The 16,036-nt window shown below is 38.5% G+C and overlaps 1 protein-coding gene across 20 annotated transcripts in view; it reads right to left on the bottom strand.

Moving 5' to 3' along the window:
* The window catches only part of MYCBP2 (MYC binding protein 2), a 191,338-nt gene that overhangs the window by 38,882 nt on the left and 136,420 nt on the right, over positions 1-16,036 (bottom strand). For 14 of the 20 annotated variants that reach the window (XM_080612121.1, XM_080612132.1, XM_080612134.1 and 11 more), the window contains 2 exons: positions 14,896-15,021; positions 11,432-11,617 (listed from right to left, as the gene is read on the bottom strand). In XM_080612121.1, coding sequence (XP_080468247.1) covers positions 11,432-11,617; positions 14,896-15,021 — 312 coding nt within the window. The remainder of the gene's footprint in view (positions 1-11,431; positions 11,618-14,895; positions 15,022-16,036) is intronic. The other 6 variants (XM_080612135.1, XM_080612137.1, XM_080612133.1 and 3 more) reach the window with 2 other exon arrangements.

Below are 16,036 nucleotides of genomic sequence, written 5' to 3'. Positions count from 1 at the left end.
CAGTCTTGTGGAATTGCATTTTGAAAATTAAGACAAGCAATGTTGAAATTACTGGTGAGCAATGCAGCAGTTGTGAATTAAATATAGCTGTTTCTCCACAAAGTCAGACTTTACACTGCAAAGTCTTGAAAGTACAGTTAAGTCCTTCTGATCTGGATGGGTTTTCACTATTTAAAGGTGGGAAATCTGTGTTTACTTCCTTTTGAATTATGGGATCTGAATCATCTTCTTCTAGTTCTCACTCATTAAGCCTTATCTGTACGCTAGAAAATATACAGGAGCAGTTTCTCCTACTGTTACTTCTCACAGTACAAATGTATTTTTTGGAGCAAAGTCTAGCAAGCCAGATGTTTCCTGAAGTTACAAAACAATTATTATTTTTCTATCTCTGTATTTATGTAGCTTATAATAAAACAAACAGCAACAAGAAAAAGTGAAGGATACCTATACTGAAATATTAGAGAAGCTTGAAGGCTAGGGTACAGTCCTGGCTTCCCAGAAGATAGGACATGGTAGGAGTTAATACTTCTCCAGGCAGAGAAGAAATATTTTGTCTATGTTCAGGAACGATATGCCAAATGTAAACAGCAGAATATAATGAAAACATCTCAAACATGATCATAATGAATTTTGAAAGTCTAATCCATCTTTATTCTTTTTTCTTATGAGTTCTGTAATTATTTTTTTCTTTGGAAGGAGGGGGAAGAGGAAGGGAAACCAAAGCATGGTACATCATGATTTATAAAATGACTGTTCTTGCTAAAAAAAAAAACCCAAAACCTAAGTTTCTTACAAAAAAAGCATTTTGCTCATGCCAGCTCAGTTATTCACCAGTTCTACTGGTGATGGTATTTTGAGATGTCTACTTTGTGATACACGAATTCAGAAATGTAAACAGTAATTACTTTAAACACGCTTTTCCCACAAACAAATAAACAGGTTAATTTAAGGTCTGGTCATGTGCCAGACAAGAAAATTCTCTAGACAGAACCTTTTTACAGAATTCCTTATAAAGGAAAGTATAGTGAAAAGTTGACAAGGACATGAAACACTGCAAGCCATTCAGCAATGTATCAAACTCAAAATATATGCATGACTAGTGAATACCAACTAGGACAATGCTCTGGAATGAAACTGCTTATGAAAGGCATAGCTTAACAGCAGCTTCCAGCATGAAAAAAAAAATAAATTAAACCCCAAAGGTTAGGATTTGCACATATACAGATAAATAATCCTAATTATAATTTTAGACTATCAGCACAAAAAAAAAAAAAAAAATTAAAAGCTGCATAACCATGTAGCAAACTGCTTCAACTGCAAGCAAACAAAAAAAACCTTGTATTTTTTCCCCTTTCTTCTTCTATATTTAATTTGCCTATTGTTTGAAAACACGCCTTATTAGATCAGATTAACAGTCACCTTTCTGTTTGCAAAGCAGAAAGAATTAGCCAGATCACGTATCATGAAGCTGAGGCAACTCAGCAACACTGAATGGTTATATCAAATAAGCTCCCAACAAAGACCAAATCTGAATATTTACTTTCAAAACATTATTTTATTAAGTGAATGAAATGAAAATGAATGGAAGGAGGAAAAAAAACCAAACCCAAAACCAAAGCCAAACCATTTTCAATGTAAAAATCTGAATAACCTTGCTATGTGGACATGCATACCCACCCTTCAGTTTGTGAGAGAGAGATGAAATAGCAGAGGCAGGCCCAGCTACATCACTAGTTTTGTAAATACGCTCACGAGAAGCAAGGCAGCAGGATGGAGTTTCTATAGTGGAAAACAGTTGCACAGAAGCAGCACAGATTCAATGGAAAAAGCAGTAAAGGCAAAACAAGCACTTCAAATGATATGCATCTCCTTTGTTAAGCATTCAGATTACATTGTTTAAACTCCTGTATTAGTTTTAATTGAGAAACAGTTACTTAAAAATATTTTCCCTGAGCTAAATTTTAAAAGAATAAAAGACAATCTGTGATTTCAGCATTAGCTTCTAGGGTCTAAAAATATGTGTAGATTATCCAATGAGAGTTATGGTTTTGAGAAAAATAGAGACAATCTAGATGTTTGTGTTGGAAAGTTTCACTGGAAAGAATGAAGAAAAATATATTAAACCCATCAAAACTACCTGTTTTCAAATCTGAATGCACCTCAATAATGTAATGTTTTGGAAAACTTCATGTACATAATGTGAACTGTGGATTCTCAGTATTATCAAGAGACATAACTAGCAGAAGAGTTTCTCTATCAACCAGTACAGACATAAACCCAAGTCTGTATAAACCCTTAAAAATAATGTTGCCTTAAGCAAAAGTTAGATCTGATGCAATCCAAGATAATTTCAGTAGAGCGGCTACTGACATTAAATCGACACTAAATCTGTTCGAGGTACAGCTCCTAATGAAGCTTGGAGTGAGATAACAGCAGGAACTTTAAGTTTCAGATCCATCATTTTGCATTCCTATAATGTTATTTTTAGTTATAATTCCAATTCCTATTCCTTTATTTAGAAAAAAATAAGTCAAATTCTCACCACGTTCATAATTTTGAAGAGAATTTGTACACTAGAAGACACTCTTTTAGAGAGACCCCTTTGTACAACTGGAATAAGACAAGTGTATGAAAATAAGTTATTGCAATTCCTGCACTGCTCAAGACATCTTTTTGTCTGGTGGTACATTCAGTAACTTGTACATATAAATATACTAAACCCTCTATCTCATGCAATGAGCTATATTCTATAGACTCTCCAACAAGGTATTCACACATTTGAAGTAACAATTTCAGTCTTTAAAGAAAATACTCTCTATTTTCTTAATCCAGGATTAACATAGATTTAAGAACAGTATTGCCTACTTTGATGCCTAGAAATGATTTGGAAAGATGCAGTACTAATTATATAGCTTCTGAGTAACAGGATGTCACTCCACTAATTTTTAAAGGTTAAAATGCAGAAAAACACATTAAGACCACAAAGTAGCAGCAAAGGCAATCCTAAAAATGTCAAATTGATACACTAGCATTCTAGTCTATGAATAATTAAACGAAAATCCATATTAAATCCATCTTCATGAATGCACATTTACACTTTATTCTTTCATTCTATGTCTGAGAATACTTATGTTGCTGGAATCTAGTTTTATACTGAACAATGTGCTACTACTCAATCATTTCAAGGGGACTGTGGCTCAAAGAGAATGAGTTTCCCACATAACCTCCGTGCTGCCTTGGTGAATGATCTGTGTCTATCCATGATAAACAGTCAGCCACAGTGAGCAGCTTTTTGGTCAGCATTCCTGCTTTTTGAATCACCCTCAAAGACTACAATAACTAGACATACAAGAAAGAGTCTGGGGCTCAAGTGATCTTCTCCTCGCTTCTTCCATCTTCCGGTGATGATGTGGGATTGTATGGGAAAATTCAGTCCGTAAACAATTGGCTACGAGACTGGTGCTTTAGGCAGGGCTTTGGGTTCTTTGATAACAGCTGGTTTTATAAGGCTTCAGTCTGGATGATGGCATGTGGGAAAGGTTTAACTCACAGAGGCAAAAGGATGCTGGGGCATGAATTAGCAGGGCTCATTTGGAGAGCTTTAAACTAGATTCGAAGGGGGATGGGGTTGTAACTGGGCTTGCCCCAGTGGGGCAGCACTCTAGGATTGATGAAGACTGGGAGGCCTCCTATAATGCTAGGGTGAAATTGGTGAGCTCAGCTCCCTCCTTGAAATGCCTATACACCAATGCGTGCAGCATGGGAAATAAGCAGGAGGAGTTGGAGACCTGTGTTAAGTCAGGAGATTATGATCTGGTGGCAATTACAGAGACATGGTGGGACAGCTCACATGACTGGAATATAGTCATGGAGGGCTATGTCCTTTTCAGGAAAGACAGGCCAGCTAGGCGGGGTGGTGGGGTTGCTCTTTATGTGCGAGAGCAGCTACAATGTACTGAGCTCTGTCCAGGAACAGGGGATGAGCGAGTTGAGAGTCTGTGGGTGAGAATTAAGGGGCAGGCTGGCAGGGGCGATACTGTTGTGGGTGTCTGTTACAGGCCACCGGATCAGGGTGAGGAAGTTGATGAGGCCTTCTACAAGCAGCTGAGAGCGGCCTCACAGTCACAGGACGTGGTCGTCGTGGGGGATTTTAACTTCCCTGATGTTTGCTAGAAGGACTACTCAGCAACCCAGCCACAGTCCAGGAGGTTCCTCCAGTGTATGGATGATAACTTCCTCATGCAAATGGTGGATCAGCCAACCAGGAGAGGAGCGCTGCTGGATCTCATCCTCACTAACAAGGAGGGTCTGGTCGAAGCAGTAAGGGTTGAGGGCTGCCTTGGTTGCAGCGACCACGAGATGGTGGAATTCAGGATATTGAGTGGTAGGACCAGTACAATAGCAAGTAGAATTGCAACCCTGGACTTCAGCAGGGCAAACTTTGGCCTTTTCAAGCAATTGCTAGGGGAAGTCCCATGGGCAAGGCTGCTTGAAGGTAAAGGGGCCCAAGATAGTTGGCTGGCATTCAAGAATTGCTTATTCCAAGCTCAAGAGCTGAGCATCCCGACACGTAGGAAGTCAAGGAAGAGGGCCAGGAGACCTGCGTGGCTGAATAAGGAACTGCTGGGTATGCTCAAGTGGAAGAGCAGAGTTTATAGGTCATGGAAGGAGGGGCTGGCCACTCGGGAGGAATATAAGGCTGCTGCTAGAAGATGTAGGAAGGCAGCTAGGATGGCTAAGGCCTCCTTAGAATTAAATCTGGCCAGAGGGGTCAAGGACAACAGAAAGCGCTTTTTCAAATACATAGCTGATAAAACTAATACCAGAGGCAAGGTTGGCCCACTGGTGAATGGGATGGGTGCCCTGGTGACAGAAGATACTGAGATGGCAGAGTTATTGAATGCCTTCTTTGTGTCAGTCTACTCTGCCGGAGGCAGTCCTGAAGAACCCTGTACTCCTGAGACCTCAGATGAAGTCAGGTCACTGGAGCGGTTTGCCTTAGTCCATGAGGAATGGGTTAGGGACCAGTTGAGCAATCTGGACATCCATAAATCCATGGGTCCAGATGGGATGCACCCGCGGGTGTTGAGGGAACTGGCGGAAGTCATTGCTAGACCACTCTCCATCATCTTTACCAAGTCTTGGGAAACGGGAGAGGTGCCTGAGGACTGGAGGAAAGCAAATGTCACTCCAGTCTTCAAAAAAGGCAAGAAGGAGGACCCGGGTAACTATAGACCGGTCAGCCTCACCTCCATCCCTGGAAAAGTGATGGAACACCTTATCCTTGATGCCATCTTAAGGCATGTCAAGGATAAGAGGGTTATGAGGGGCAGTCAACATGGCTTTACCAAGGGGAAGTCATGCTTGACCAACCTCATAGCCTTTTATGAGGAAATAACATTGTGGATGGATGATGGCAGAGCGGTGGATGTGGTCTACCTTGACTTCAGCAAAGCATTTGACACAGTCTCCCACAGCATCCTCATAGCTAAATTGAGGAAGTGTGGCCTGGATGATCAGGTAGTGAGATGGACTGCGAACTGGCTGAAGGACAGAAGCCAGAGAGTTGTAGTCTATGGGGCGGAGTCCAGTTGGAGGCCTGTATCTAGTGGAGTGCCTCAAGGGTCAGTATTGGGACCAGTATTATTTAATATATTCATCAATGATTTAGATGAGGGAATTGAGTGTACTGTCAGCAAGTTTGCTGATGACACTAAGCTGGGAGGAGTGGCTGACACGCCAGAAGGCTGTGCTGCCATCCAGCGGGACCTGGACAGGCTGGAGAGTTGGGCAGGGAGAAACTTGATGAAATATAACAAGGGAAAGTGTAGAGTCCTGCATCTGGGCAGGAACAACCCCAGGTTCCAGTATAGGTTGGGGAACGACCTGTTAGAGAGTAGTGTAGGGGAGAGGGACCTGGGGGTCCTAGTGGACGGCAGGATGACCATGAGCCAACACTGTGCCCTTGTGGCCAGGAAGGCCAATGGCATCCTGGGGTGTATTAGAAGGGGGGTGGTCAGTAGGTCGAGAGAGGTCCTCCTTCCCCTCTACTCGGCCCTGGTGAGACCGCATCTGGAATATTGTGTCCAGTTCTGGGCCCCTCAGTTCAAGAAGGACAGGGACCTGCTGGAGAGAGTCCAGCGCAGGGCGACAAAGATGATTAAGGGAGTGGAGCATCTCCCTTATGAGGAAAGGCTGAGGGAGCTGGGTCTCTATAGTTTGGAGAAGAGGAGACTGCGGGGGGACCTTATTAGTGTATATAAATATATAAAGGGGGAGTGTCATGAGGATGGAGCCAGGCTCTTCTCAATGGCAAACTATGATAAGACAAGGGGTAATGGGTATAAACTGGAACACAAGAGGTTCCACTTAAACTTGAGAAGAAACTTCTTCTCAGTGAGGGTGACAGAACACTGGAACAGGCTGCCCAGGGAGGTTGTGGAGTCTCCTTCTTTGGAGACATTCAAAACCCGCCTGGACACATTCCTGTGTAACCTTATCTAGGTGTTCCTGCTCTGGCAGGGGGATTGGACTAGATGATCTCTTGAGGTCCCTTCCAATCTCTAACATACTGTGATACTGTGATACTGTGTGATACATACAAGGTAGGCAAGGTCTGTCTCACATCTCATTTGAATGTGACAGCGTATCTTTAGTCACATGCTTTCCTTCAACATGGAAATAGCTCCAGCTTGACAAACCACATAATTCAGAGACATAAGAGTTCAATTCCTATGGCAGGATACAGTCTTCAAACAACCATGCTTACTTCCTCTGAGGAAATGCTGGTAAACCAATTCAGGAGGCATGATACACCACCAACTGGTCCATGTTAGCGTTTTTTAAACAAACTGGTAAAATGTCTCTGGAGAGTGAAGTTAAAAGTTTCTTCCAAAATACCACTGCTTTTCTGCATGATGGTGAAGGAAAGCATTGACCTTCTCTTCCCTTTCGCCTAAGCAATGGATACCTCTTCATAAAAACACATTCCTCTTTCACTCGCTCTTACTGACATGGAAGCTACAGTAAGGTTTTTAGCTGAATTTCCTCAAGCACTGCAATCAATGTATCTTTTTCACACCCTGAAATGCCAACTATCATAGGGACAGTTGGAGAAGGAAGAAAAAGGAGAGAAAAGCACTAAATACTGTTGCAGTAGGGGTATGAGCCTGTGAGTGAGAGCAAAAGCTGAGACACAGCATCAATAGAAGAATAATTAGCAACTTTACTGAAAGGCAGGGCTTGGAGCACCAACACTTGAGCCACTTAAGGTTATTAACTGAATGAAGCATTCCTGTGCTAGAAAGGTAGATAAAAAGGATTCTACGATTTTATAAATCGTAACTGCAATTTTTGAAGATGTGATAAGCCATATTTATATGCTTCTAAAGCATGACACAGTTTGTGCTCTTTCTTCTACTATCCCAGTCTCCCAGGGATGATTTTGGATTGACTTGGACAATGTATGCTTCATATGCATTTCTGCTAATCAAGTCTGTAAAGCCCAAGGTATGAAACATTAACTTAGCTCAAATTTTCAGGAATGATGCTTCAGCAATACGCAGCATCTGAAAAAAAGTTAAACCAATACTCTGGCTGTTTTGTGTGACAGTTGGGTCAATTCTGCACGATATGGAAGAGATCAGTGTGCCTGGTTGAGAATATTCCCTCCATTTTACTGAAACACTACTGAGAAGGGTTATGGGCTCCATACGTGTGCTGGTCTTTTGTGCTCCCCTCTCCAACTTAAGAAATGCAGATAGAGGCGCTACAGGCAATGCTAGTGGTTCTAAATGCTAATTAGCACCTAGAGAAGAAAGGAACAAAACCAAAAAGAAAATGGTAGCACAGTACTGCAGGGATGCATAGGAAATCCTAACATGAATGGTAGGGGATGATCATGTATAGCAGGGCTATATGCTTGACTGCAGCTCTGCAGCATGGCTTGGTAACGAACCAGTCTGACAGGACACTCACTATGAACATACTGAACAGCAGTTCAGCTTCTGCCTGGACTGAGATGAGTCAGGAAGCACAGGCTGTGTGAGATAAGGCTAACACAGGGGTTCCAAAGCCTCTTCAGCCTAAAAATCTATTCTTCATTTGCAATGGGAACTCTTATGCCACGTTTCCTCACATCCAAGTCAAACACTGGTGAATTCAAGGTCTCACACTTCCCAAGTTCAGAGTTCAACAGCCGAGAGTGAAAATCTAGTAACTGATCCTGGACAGCATGGCAAGATCCTGTTTCCTTGACTTGTCACGTCTGAGGATTTTTATGACACAGCACATACTGCTGAAGGCTGAGAAACAAATCTTTCTTGACCCTTTAAGTTTCCACACTTCATTTATACTCAGAATTCAAGCAGAAATTTGAGTCTTCTGTACTCTTCACAAAATTCAGAGACAAATTAATCAAGTGACCATTAATAATCTTGCAGCTCTGTGAGGTTGCAGTCCTGAGGAATCTGTCACTGATGATCCTACAAACTTCTCAGAAGCAAGCATTCAGCAGCTGGAGTAATTACAGGCTGCTTTGTTGAAATAATCAAGGAAGAAACATACATAAACTTGTGCTCTTTCTGAAAAAAAAAGTCCTTCCTAAGTTTCCAAGTCAACACAGCTGTTCCTGAACTCATGCAGGTTATACCGTCTTTTGTAGCTTTTTTTGACTTCTAGCTGTAGAAAAGACTGACAAGGAATTAAACTACATGAGAAGAGCACCTTAATTTTGTCTGTCCCTGTGAAAAAGAAAACTATCTCCCATCTTTTTTCCCTTGTGTGACTATGCGTGAAAATTAGCAAAGGAATTAAATAGGACAGAACAATAAGCCTTTCATAGAGTTCTAGTAAATAACATGAAACTTTTAAAGGAAAACTACAATCTCCCAGTGACACAGAGCAATATTTTATAATCATACGAACATTTTTCTTCCTATTACAAAAATCTAACTTAAGGAAATAATCCTAGAGGACATTCAACATGATCCTGATTTTCCTCAGAATTATGCTTCCAAATAAAATTTCTCCCTAAAAGGACAGATACCTGAGGAAGAACAGAAAAATCTGAGTGGTAAGACTATTTACGCAGATTGTCAATCAAGATTGGTATACAGTATAGAAGTTCTACAGCCACAGAAATCTAGGCTGGCACAACTTCTTTTAAAACTATTAAGACTGTCATTAGGCGCTTTAATATAGCAGTTATGGACTACAAATGTTCATTTCAATTTTTAGATCTAACTTTACAGCAAGAAGCACTTAAGGATGGAGCACATAATTTGAAACTAAAAGCAACCATGTCTAGGGCAAAATCCAAGTGATTTTATACGGAGCCTTGGGATGTATGTTTAATAGATTTAAATTTTAATTACATGTTTGCTAACAGGAAACCGAAAAGTACTTTGGAAATAATGAATGAAAATTGAACACTTATACAGAGTTTCCATTACAGTTCTATTATAACTGCATCAGCACTGAACATGGATTAAAACCCACACAGCAGAATTCGACCCAAATAGAACTTTTCTGCCTAAGTATTTTTACTGCATATATGCCTTGCTATTCTAATTAACTTTATATTGCAAATCAATCCATTACTTTCTAATATGTGAAGTCACAGATATAGTCATACATAGTTATATAGTCATAGTAAAGCAACTGCTTTGAACACTTAATCTGGAGTCTTATATCCCTCACAATTTCCTTGACTATTAAATGAAAAACTGTATGAATATAGTCTTAGGACTCCCTAACAATATTCTGAATTTGGATGGAGGAGTAATAAATTTGCAAAAGACTAAAGGAAGTTCAAACAGGAATTTTTTCCCCATATTATTCTTAAATTTTCATAGCCAAAACAAAAATTGTACTATATCTCTCCTTTACGCATAATATACATATCTGCATCAATCTTAAACTAGATAATAAACTGGAAGAAAGACCTTGTATCAAGTCACAGTTAGTACAACACTATATCCATTCTGGCTGATGATTTTTGATCTGCTGAAAGGGCAAAGAACAGTACTGATTGAGATCTTATACTAAGCTAAGATCCCAAAACAGTCACAAACTTGAAGAATTTTTTCAGTTTCATTATTATTTTATATTGTAGACTACCAATGCTTTCCCTATTTAACAAAAAACGTCCCCTTTTGAATAAAGGATCCTTACTAAAATACAAATCATGGATGTAAGCTTACTGAATAAGTTTATCTACATCTGTTGGACAGACAAATCCATTGAGCAAGATCTTGTTGGGCAGCCAATAAAAAAATCTTGACAGCTTTTCTTTTCATACAGTATAGGTCTAAATGCTAATGAGCAAATAATCTGAAATTTGAAAGAAGACATTTAGGATTATTTTTGATGCAGAACTGAATAAGAAGCTTTGACTTCATTACTCTGAATAAGAGAAGAAAACTAAAAGTGACGGGAAAGAATATACAATTGACAAATTCTCAATGATGGTGAGCTAATGCCACTGGCAATCAGCTGTTTTATTCGAGTAGGTTTTACAATATCCTGCTTTCAGGATGTTGGACTATTTCTTATTGTCTTTATATACGTGAATTAGATATTTTAATCTAGTTATTATCTGAAGTATGTCACTGTCACTTCAATAAGATGAGCTGGCTAGATCCAGGATTGCAGAGACATAGAGACTGAACTAACAGGGTTCCACAGGAAAAAGCTGAGGCATTTCTGAAGGACAGTTTATGGGAGACAGGAGAAGACTAGCATTCCTATGACCCATGCTATACCTGTTCTGTATATAAGGAAAAATTTACTACAATATGTGATATCAATCATGAATGCTGAGCTTTTATTTCTCATTAATTAAAAACTAAAGTTTCCTGTCCTTCCATCAGTAATAGGTTAACTACTATTCACCTCAAGGTGCAAACTTTCATGTTCATGCCAATCCTTTGAGCACTAGACTCACAGACTACTAGACAGAAGACTACTTATGAGTATTTAGTGCTAAGTTGCTCCAACTATCCAGCTGTATCCCTAAAGTTAGGAGTGATGACAAAAACAAGAATTCAGCAGGTGAGAAAATGTAATACCTATGAATTTACTGCAGTCTATTTCTGATGTTAAAAGAATTACTGTAACACTTTGTACCATATAAAATATTTACCTTAAGGGTAAACCCAGAGTTGCATACAATACTGAAAACACTCTCATGACTTATCTACACTGCAGAACACATACAAAAGCAAAATATTATCAATATAGAAATTGAAGTTGAACAAGTATACTTCTTTAGGAGCATTACACCTCGCATGCTTTTGAATCAAGAAAAACTTAACAAAATAAAAACAAAAAGGTGCACTGAGGGATGATTAGTAGCTGGTAAGCAACTGAGAAGAGCAATGTCAAAGCTGCAGAAATGGACTGATGAAGCAGGTAAGGCTGACAAACTTACTCTGAAGCTGTGGCTGAGGCTGCTGGAAGGAAAGGGGCTGTCCGAACACAAATGGACTGTGGACTAGGGAAGAGGGAGGTTTTGCAGCTTGATCAAAGATGGAAGGAGCTGGGAGGTTTGGCCGTGACTGAATGGAATTCAGTATGGCACTCAGTTGGTCACCTGTAGTGGGCAAAACAGTCAAAACTACAACCTATCATTCTCCAGAAAGGCAGAGTAAAATGGTGATCATTAAAGTTTAAATGATGATAATAGAGAAAGATTATAAATCTCATTTAGCCACATAAAACTCTGGTTGTGGCTAAACTTAAAAATCTCACCCCATGCATGGTATCGTGGCTTAAGCCCAGCTGGTAACTCAGAACCATGCAGCCACTCGCTCACTCCCTCCCCTTCTTTCTCCCCCCGCTCCCAGACAGATGGGGAGGAGAATGGAAAGAATGGACACATGGCAATAAAATTACTGTAAATTACAAGAAGGATTCTTAAGGATTGCATGTATTTGATTTCAATTATTTTAAACATTTCAAAATAGAGATTTATGTTCACCTTACTGAAAAATGAAGAGCAGCCAAAGGAAAAAAAAACAAACAGAAAACCCTAGCATTTACAATAATACACACATGCAACAGAACATGCAGAAAAAGATTAGAAAAACTGATGAGAAGGGAAAGGTAACATGTAATTAGGCTTTGGCAAGTGTATTTCTGTGCCAAGGATTTGGTAAATATTTGCTCGTTTTGCAAATATCTTGGAAAGTATCCCATCATGCTGTTTTTCAAGATCAGACTGAAGATAATTTAAGAAAATCTAAGTACCACTTATGAACTGGAAGTGGTTTTTTGAAGAACGACATATATTTGTTGTGAGGCACATGAAGGCCTTCAAAAAACTATCATGTTAAAAATAGTTTTTACTTATGAACGCTAATTCTCAACAAACGCTATGTAAGCATTAGAAATACATGAAGCCTATAGTAAGAAGGCAGAGTTTATCATCCATGTCATAACTTGAAGTATACTTAGAAATATGAGCATTTTGCAAGAGTTTGAGAGCATTTCAGATTTGAACCAACACCAAGAAAATCCTAACAGCATCACTTTATTCTGCAAATTCATATAACTTTGGCAGCATTCTAGAAATCCTAGTAAAAAATTAGGTGCTAATACAGAATTTACATCACTGAATTTACAGCATTTTAAGGTGATTATCAATTGTCTTTTCATGGAATTAGAGAAAGACTGGAGGGTGTATGGAACCCTGCATTACCTGAGAGGTCCAAAATTTAATTTTATTTTCTTGATATTTTGATTTCAAAATTGAGAGAACAAAAAAACTGAGAAAATAGCTGGAAAGCCTTTCTAAATAATCATCTAAACATATCAATAACCGTTTTGGAGGTAGTACACCCCCAAATATACTGGAATCAGTACTTGAGCAGAGATCATTCTTACCTGATAATAAGTGATTGACAAGTTTGAAAAACCACTATCAGTATTAAATACATCAGGCCTATTTCCTAAAATGAGCAATTATTTTAAACGGAAGCACATCTGAGAAGAGGTTGAAAGTCATCTGCCCTCAGTAATTGAATATGGAGGTGAGTAGGGCCATTTATGAGGAATACTAAAGGCTTGTCCGCAATGCAGAAGGCTGGAATAGGGAAGATATAGCTAAATCAAACAGAACAATTCTGGAAATTATGTCTTCTGCCTTACAGGTAATATTGTAAACACAGACACATTACATGAGGATCTTTACATTTGACTAGCAGTTTGAAATGCTCACAGATGGTGACTGAATTTTCACTGAAACTAGCGCATCCCAACAGAAGTTCTCATAACAAGCACCTAAAAAAAGAACTGCCTCATGCAGAAATTCCCCTAAGAGACTGCCCTTGTGCCTTAGGTTTTTTTTCTTTCCACAAAACTCAAAGCTTCTTAGACCTGAGAAGGCAAATGACTGTATTCAAAGTAATGATACAGATGAGGGATTCTATTTTGGGGAAAATAATATAATTATTCTTCCAATCTAGTTGCCACCAACTCTCCACTCTTGGGCAATTTGGAAGAATGACAGTACACAGAATGACGTCAATCATCTATCCGAATTGCTCACTCACACTGAACAGCACAGCCTGAGGGCATGTCAAGAAAATATTGTGAATAAAATGGTATGGATTTCAATACCAGGAGTAGTTTCCAAACTTTCTGTAACTGTAATATCCCAAAGAAATACCTTAGGAACTGTTTAAAATAGGATCTAGTAAAAAGAATCACGAGGTCTTCAAAAACTAAGATACCTGCTAATATAGCATACTGATCTCCAAGATTTTATCTTTGGACAACAGAAAATAAAATATTTTCATAATATGCTTCTGCAGAAAAAGAATAATTGATGCTCAGAGACAACCTGTAATACTGCCTCACACACTGAATATCTTAAACGCTTCCACTTCTGTGATTCAACCATTACTTTGAAAAGAGTATGGCTGAAGGGGGAAAAGCAGTTCTATATAAAAAACCCTATAAATCAAAAAGAAAACACTTCAACTTTTCCACCTTTTGTTTAAAAAAATAAATGAAAAGTGGGTTCCTATAGGAATGCATGGACAAGTATGAACTGCTTCTTTATGCACTGAAACACTGAAATTATATAAAGCTTCGTTGCTAAGAAAACATCAGACTAGAACATATAGGAATAATCTCCCCATCTTTTCTCTTTTAAAAAAAAGTCTTAAATCAAGTTATTTTATTTAGAAGACCACTAGAAAGATATGCTGGTGTTAGAAACACATAGCACACTTCAGGCCTATGTTTTTAGCGGCATGGACAGACTACAGCAATGTAAGAGCAGAATGACAAAGCTCCATGGTTAAGTAATATTTCTCAGGGACATCTGCCTCAGCAAAAGTCCCTTCTGTATTATTAAATCTTCTAGATCTAATCAATGAATGACAGAAGGCATGCAGTTTCAGTTTACTGGGATTGAAAGGTAACTTCAGTTTTACAACTTAAATCTCAGATGGTATCTTTTTATCTTGCTATCCCATTAGAGGCTCTTAAAAAATCTCAGGACAGGTGAAAAGTGTTTACAAATGTTTCTCACCAATGTAAAGCACTGCTTTCTAAATCAAAGTTTTCATTATCTTGTTTTACAAGTATGTATTTCCAATTTCTGCATTATAGTTTTGTGTCTACTGTTACAGAAAGCCTCAACTGTAAGTTATGGATCTTTGATGACCCTTTTTATACAGAGTATTTAGACTGAGTGATATAAAGCAGAAAAAAAGCAGTTATAGCACTAACTACATGCTTTGTAAAACACCTTGCAATTCATTGCGCTACTGCTTATGTCTTTTGGAGATCATCTCATAGGGCTAAAGAGAGTAGGAAATGAGTAATAAAAATATATGCAAAGTTAAGGAAACCATGATTTTTTAAAATATGAGTGTATAAACATACCTTTGTTATTTCCAAGGCCATAATCAAACCCTTGTCCATTACTACAGCTTGTCCCCTTACTGAAAGCTTGTATTGAAAAAGGGCTTGGGGGAGGAGTCTGAACATTTTGATCTAGAAGAACTTGTTCTGTGAAAAAAAACCAACATACCACTTCAGAATTAGACCTTCTTCGTAACTGGTTTACATTGGAATGATGAGTCACAAAGCAAAGGAGGGATAATTTTTTCCCCACAGACAGCACTCTTCCACTTATACTCAATTCTCTTAAAAAACAAATGCACGCCTCTCTTAGGAGCTCATGCTCTAAAAATATAACGATGAAGACTTAATACCATACAGACTGCTTTTATGTTTGACCGAGTTGCTGCCAATTTTGCTGCAATATGCCGCTTTGGAACAGGCTGGACACTTTGTTTTTCAGTGCCATCAAAACCTTCAATGTTTATGCTTTAGACAGCAATTGTTAAATTTGTTAGAAAACTACATTTCAGGCCAAAACTGTATTTCAAAGTACAAACATTTACAAGATACAGCCAAATTAAAAGAAAAAAAAATAAATTACCAGCTCCAAGAAAACAGCTGGAATTTTCTCAATTGGAAGCAAACGTAGATAGATCTTGCGGTAGTGTTTCAGCTAAAGTATCTAGATACCTGGCTAAAGGCTTGTGGATTCAATAAGACTTTTGCTTTGTCTTTGATAGAAATCCTACTTTCTGAGAATTTCATTATCATTTTATTGAATAAGGAAAATAAAAAAGTAATTTTAAAGATGGTATTATTTCTGGATAAAAATATAGATAGTTGCAAATGTAGCCGGAGTTCATCCAAATACTAATTATTTTCCTCCAGCAAAAGCATTGAAACTGATGACAAAGAGTAGTTCTAATTAATTTCATGGTAAATAAAAGCAATTAATTAAAATAATTTTCGGATGTCGCTTAAGCACATGAGTTTCACCTGGTACTAAAATAGACTAGGAACATAAAATAGGTTGAAATATTAGTAACTGCACTAATAACTACTGAAACTGCAGTAGGTAGATACACAAGAGATACCTATCATCACCCTATTTACAAAAACATAGACTCATCTAGAAAGGAATAATACCAGACATGTCGAGGCTTAGGACTCACATCAGAAA

This window comes from Psittacula echo, assembly GCF_963264785.1.
Source record: "Psittacula echo genome assembly, chromosome: 3".
NCBI lineage: Eukaryota > Metazoa > Chordata > Aves > Psittaciformes > Psittacidae > Psittacula > Psittacula echo.
The sequence above is the reverse complement of the archived record's forward strand: the minus strand, read 5'-3'. Positions and strand labels throughout refer to the sequence as shown.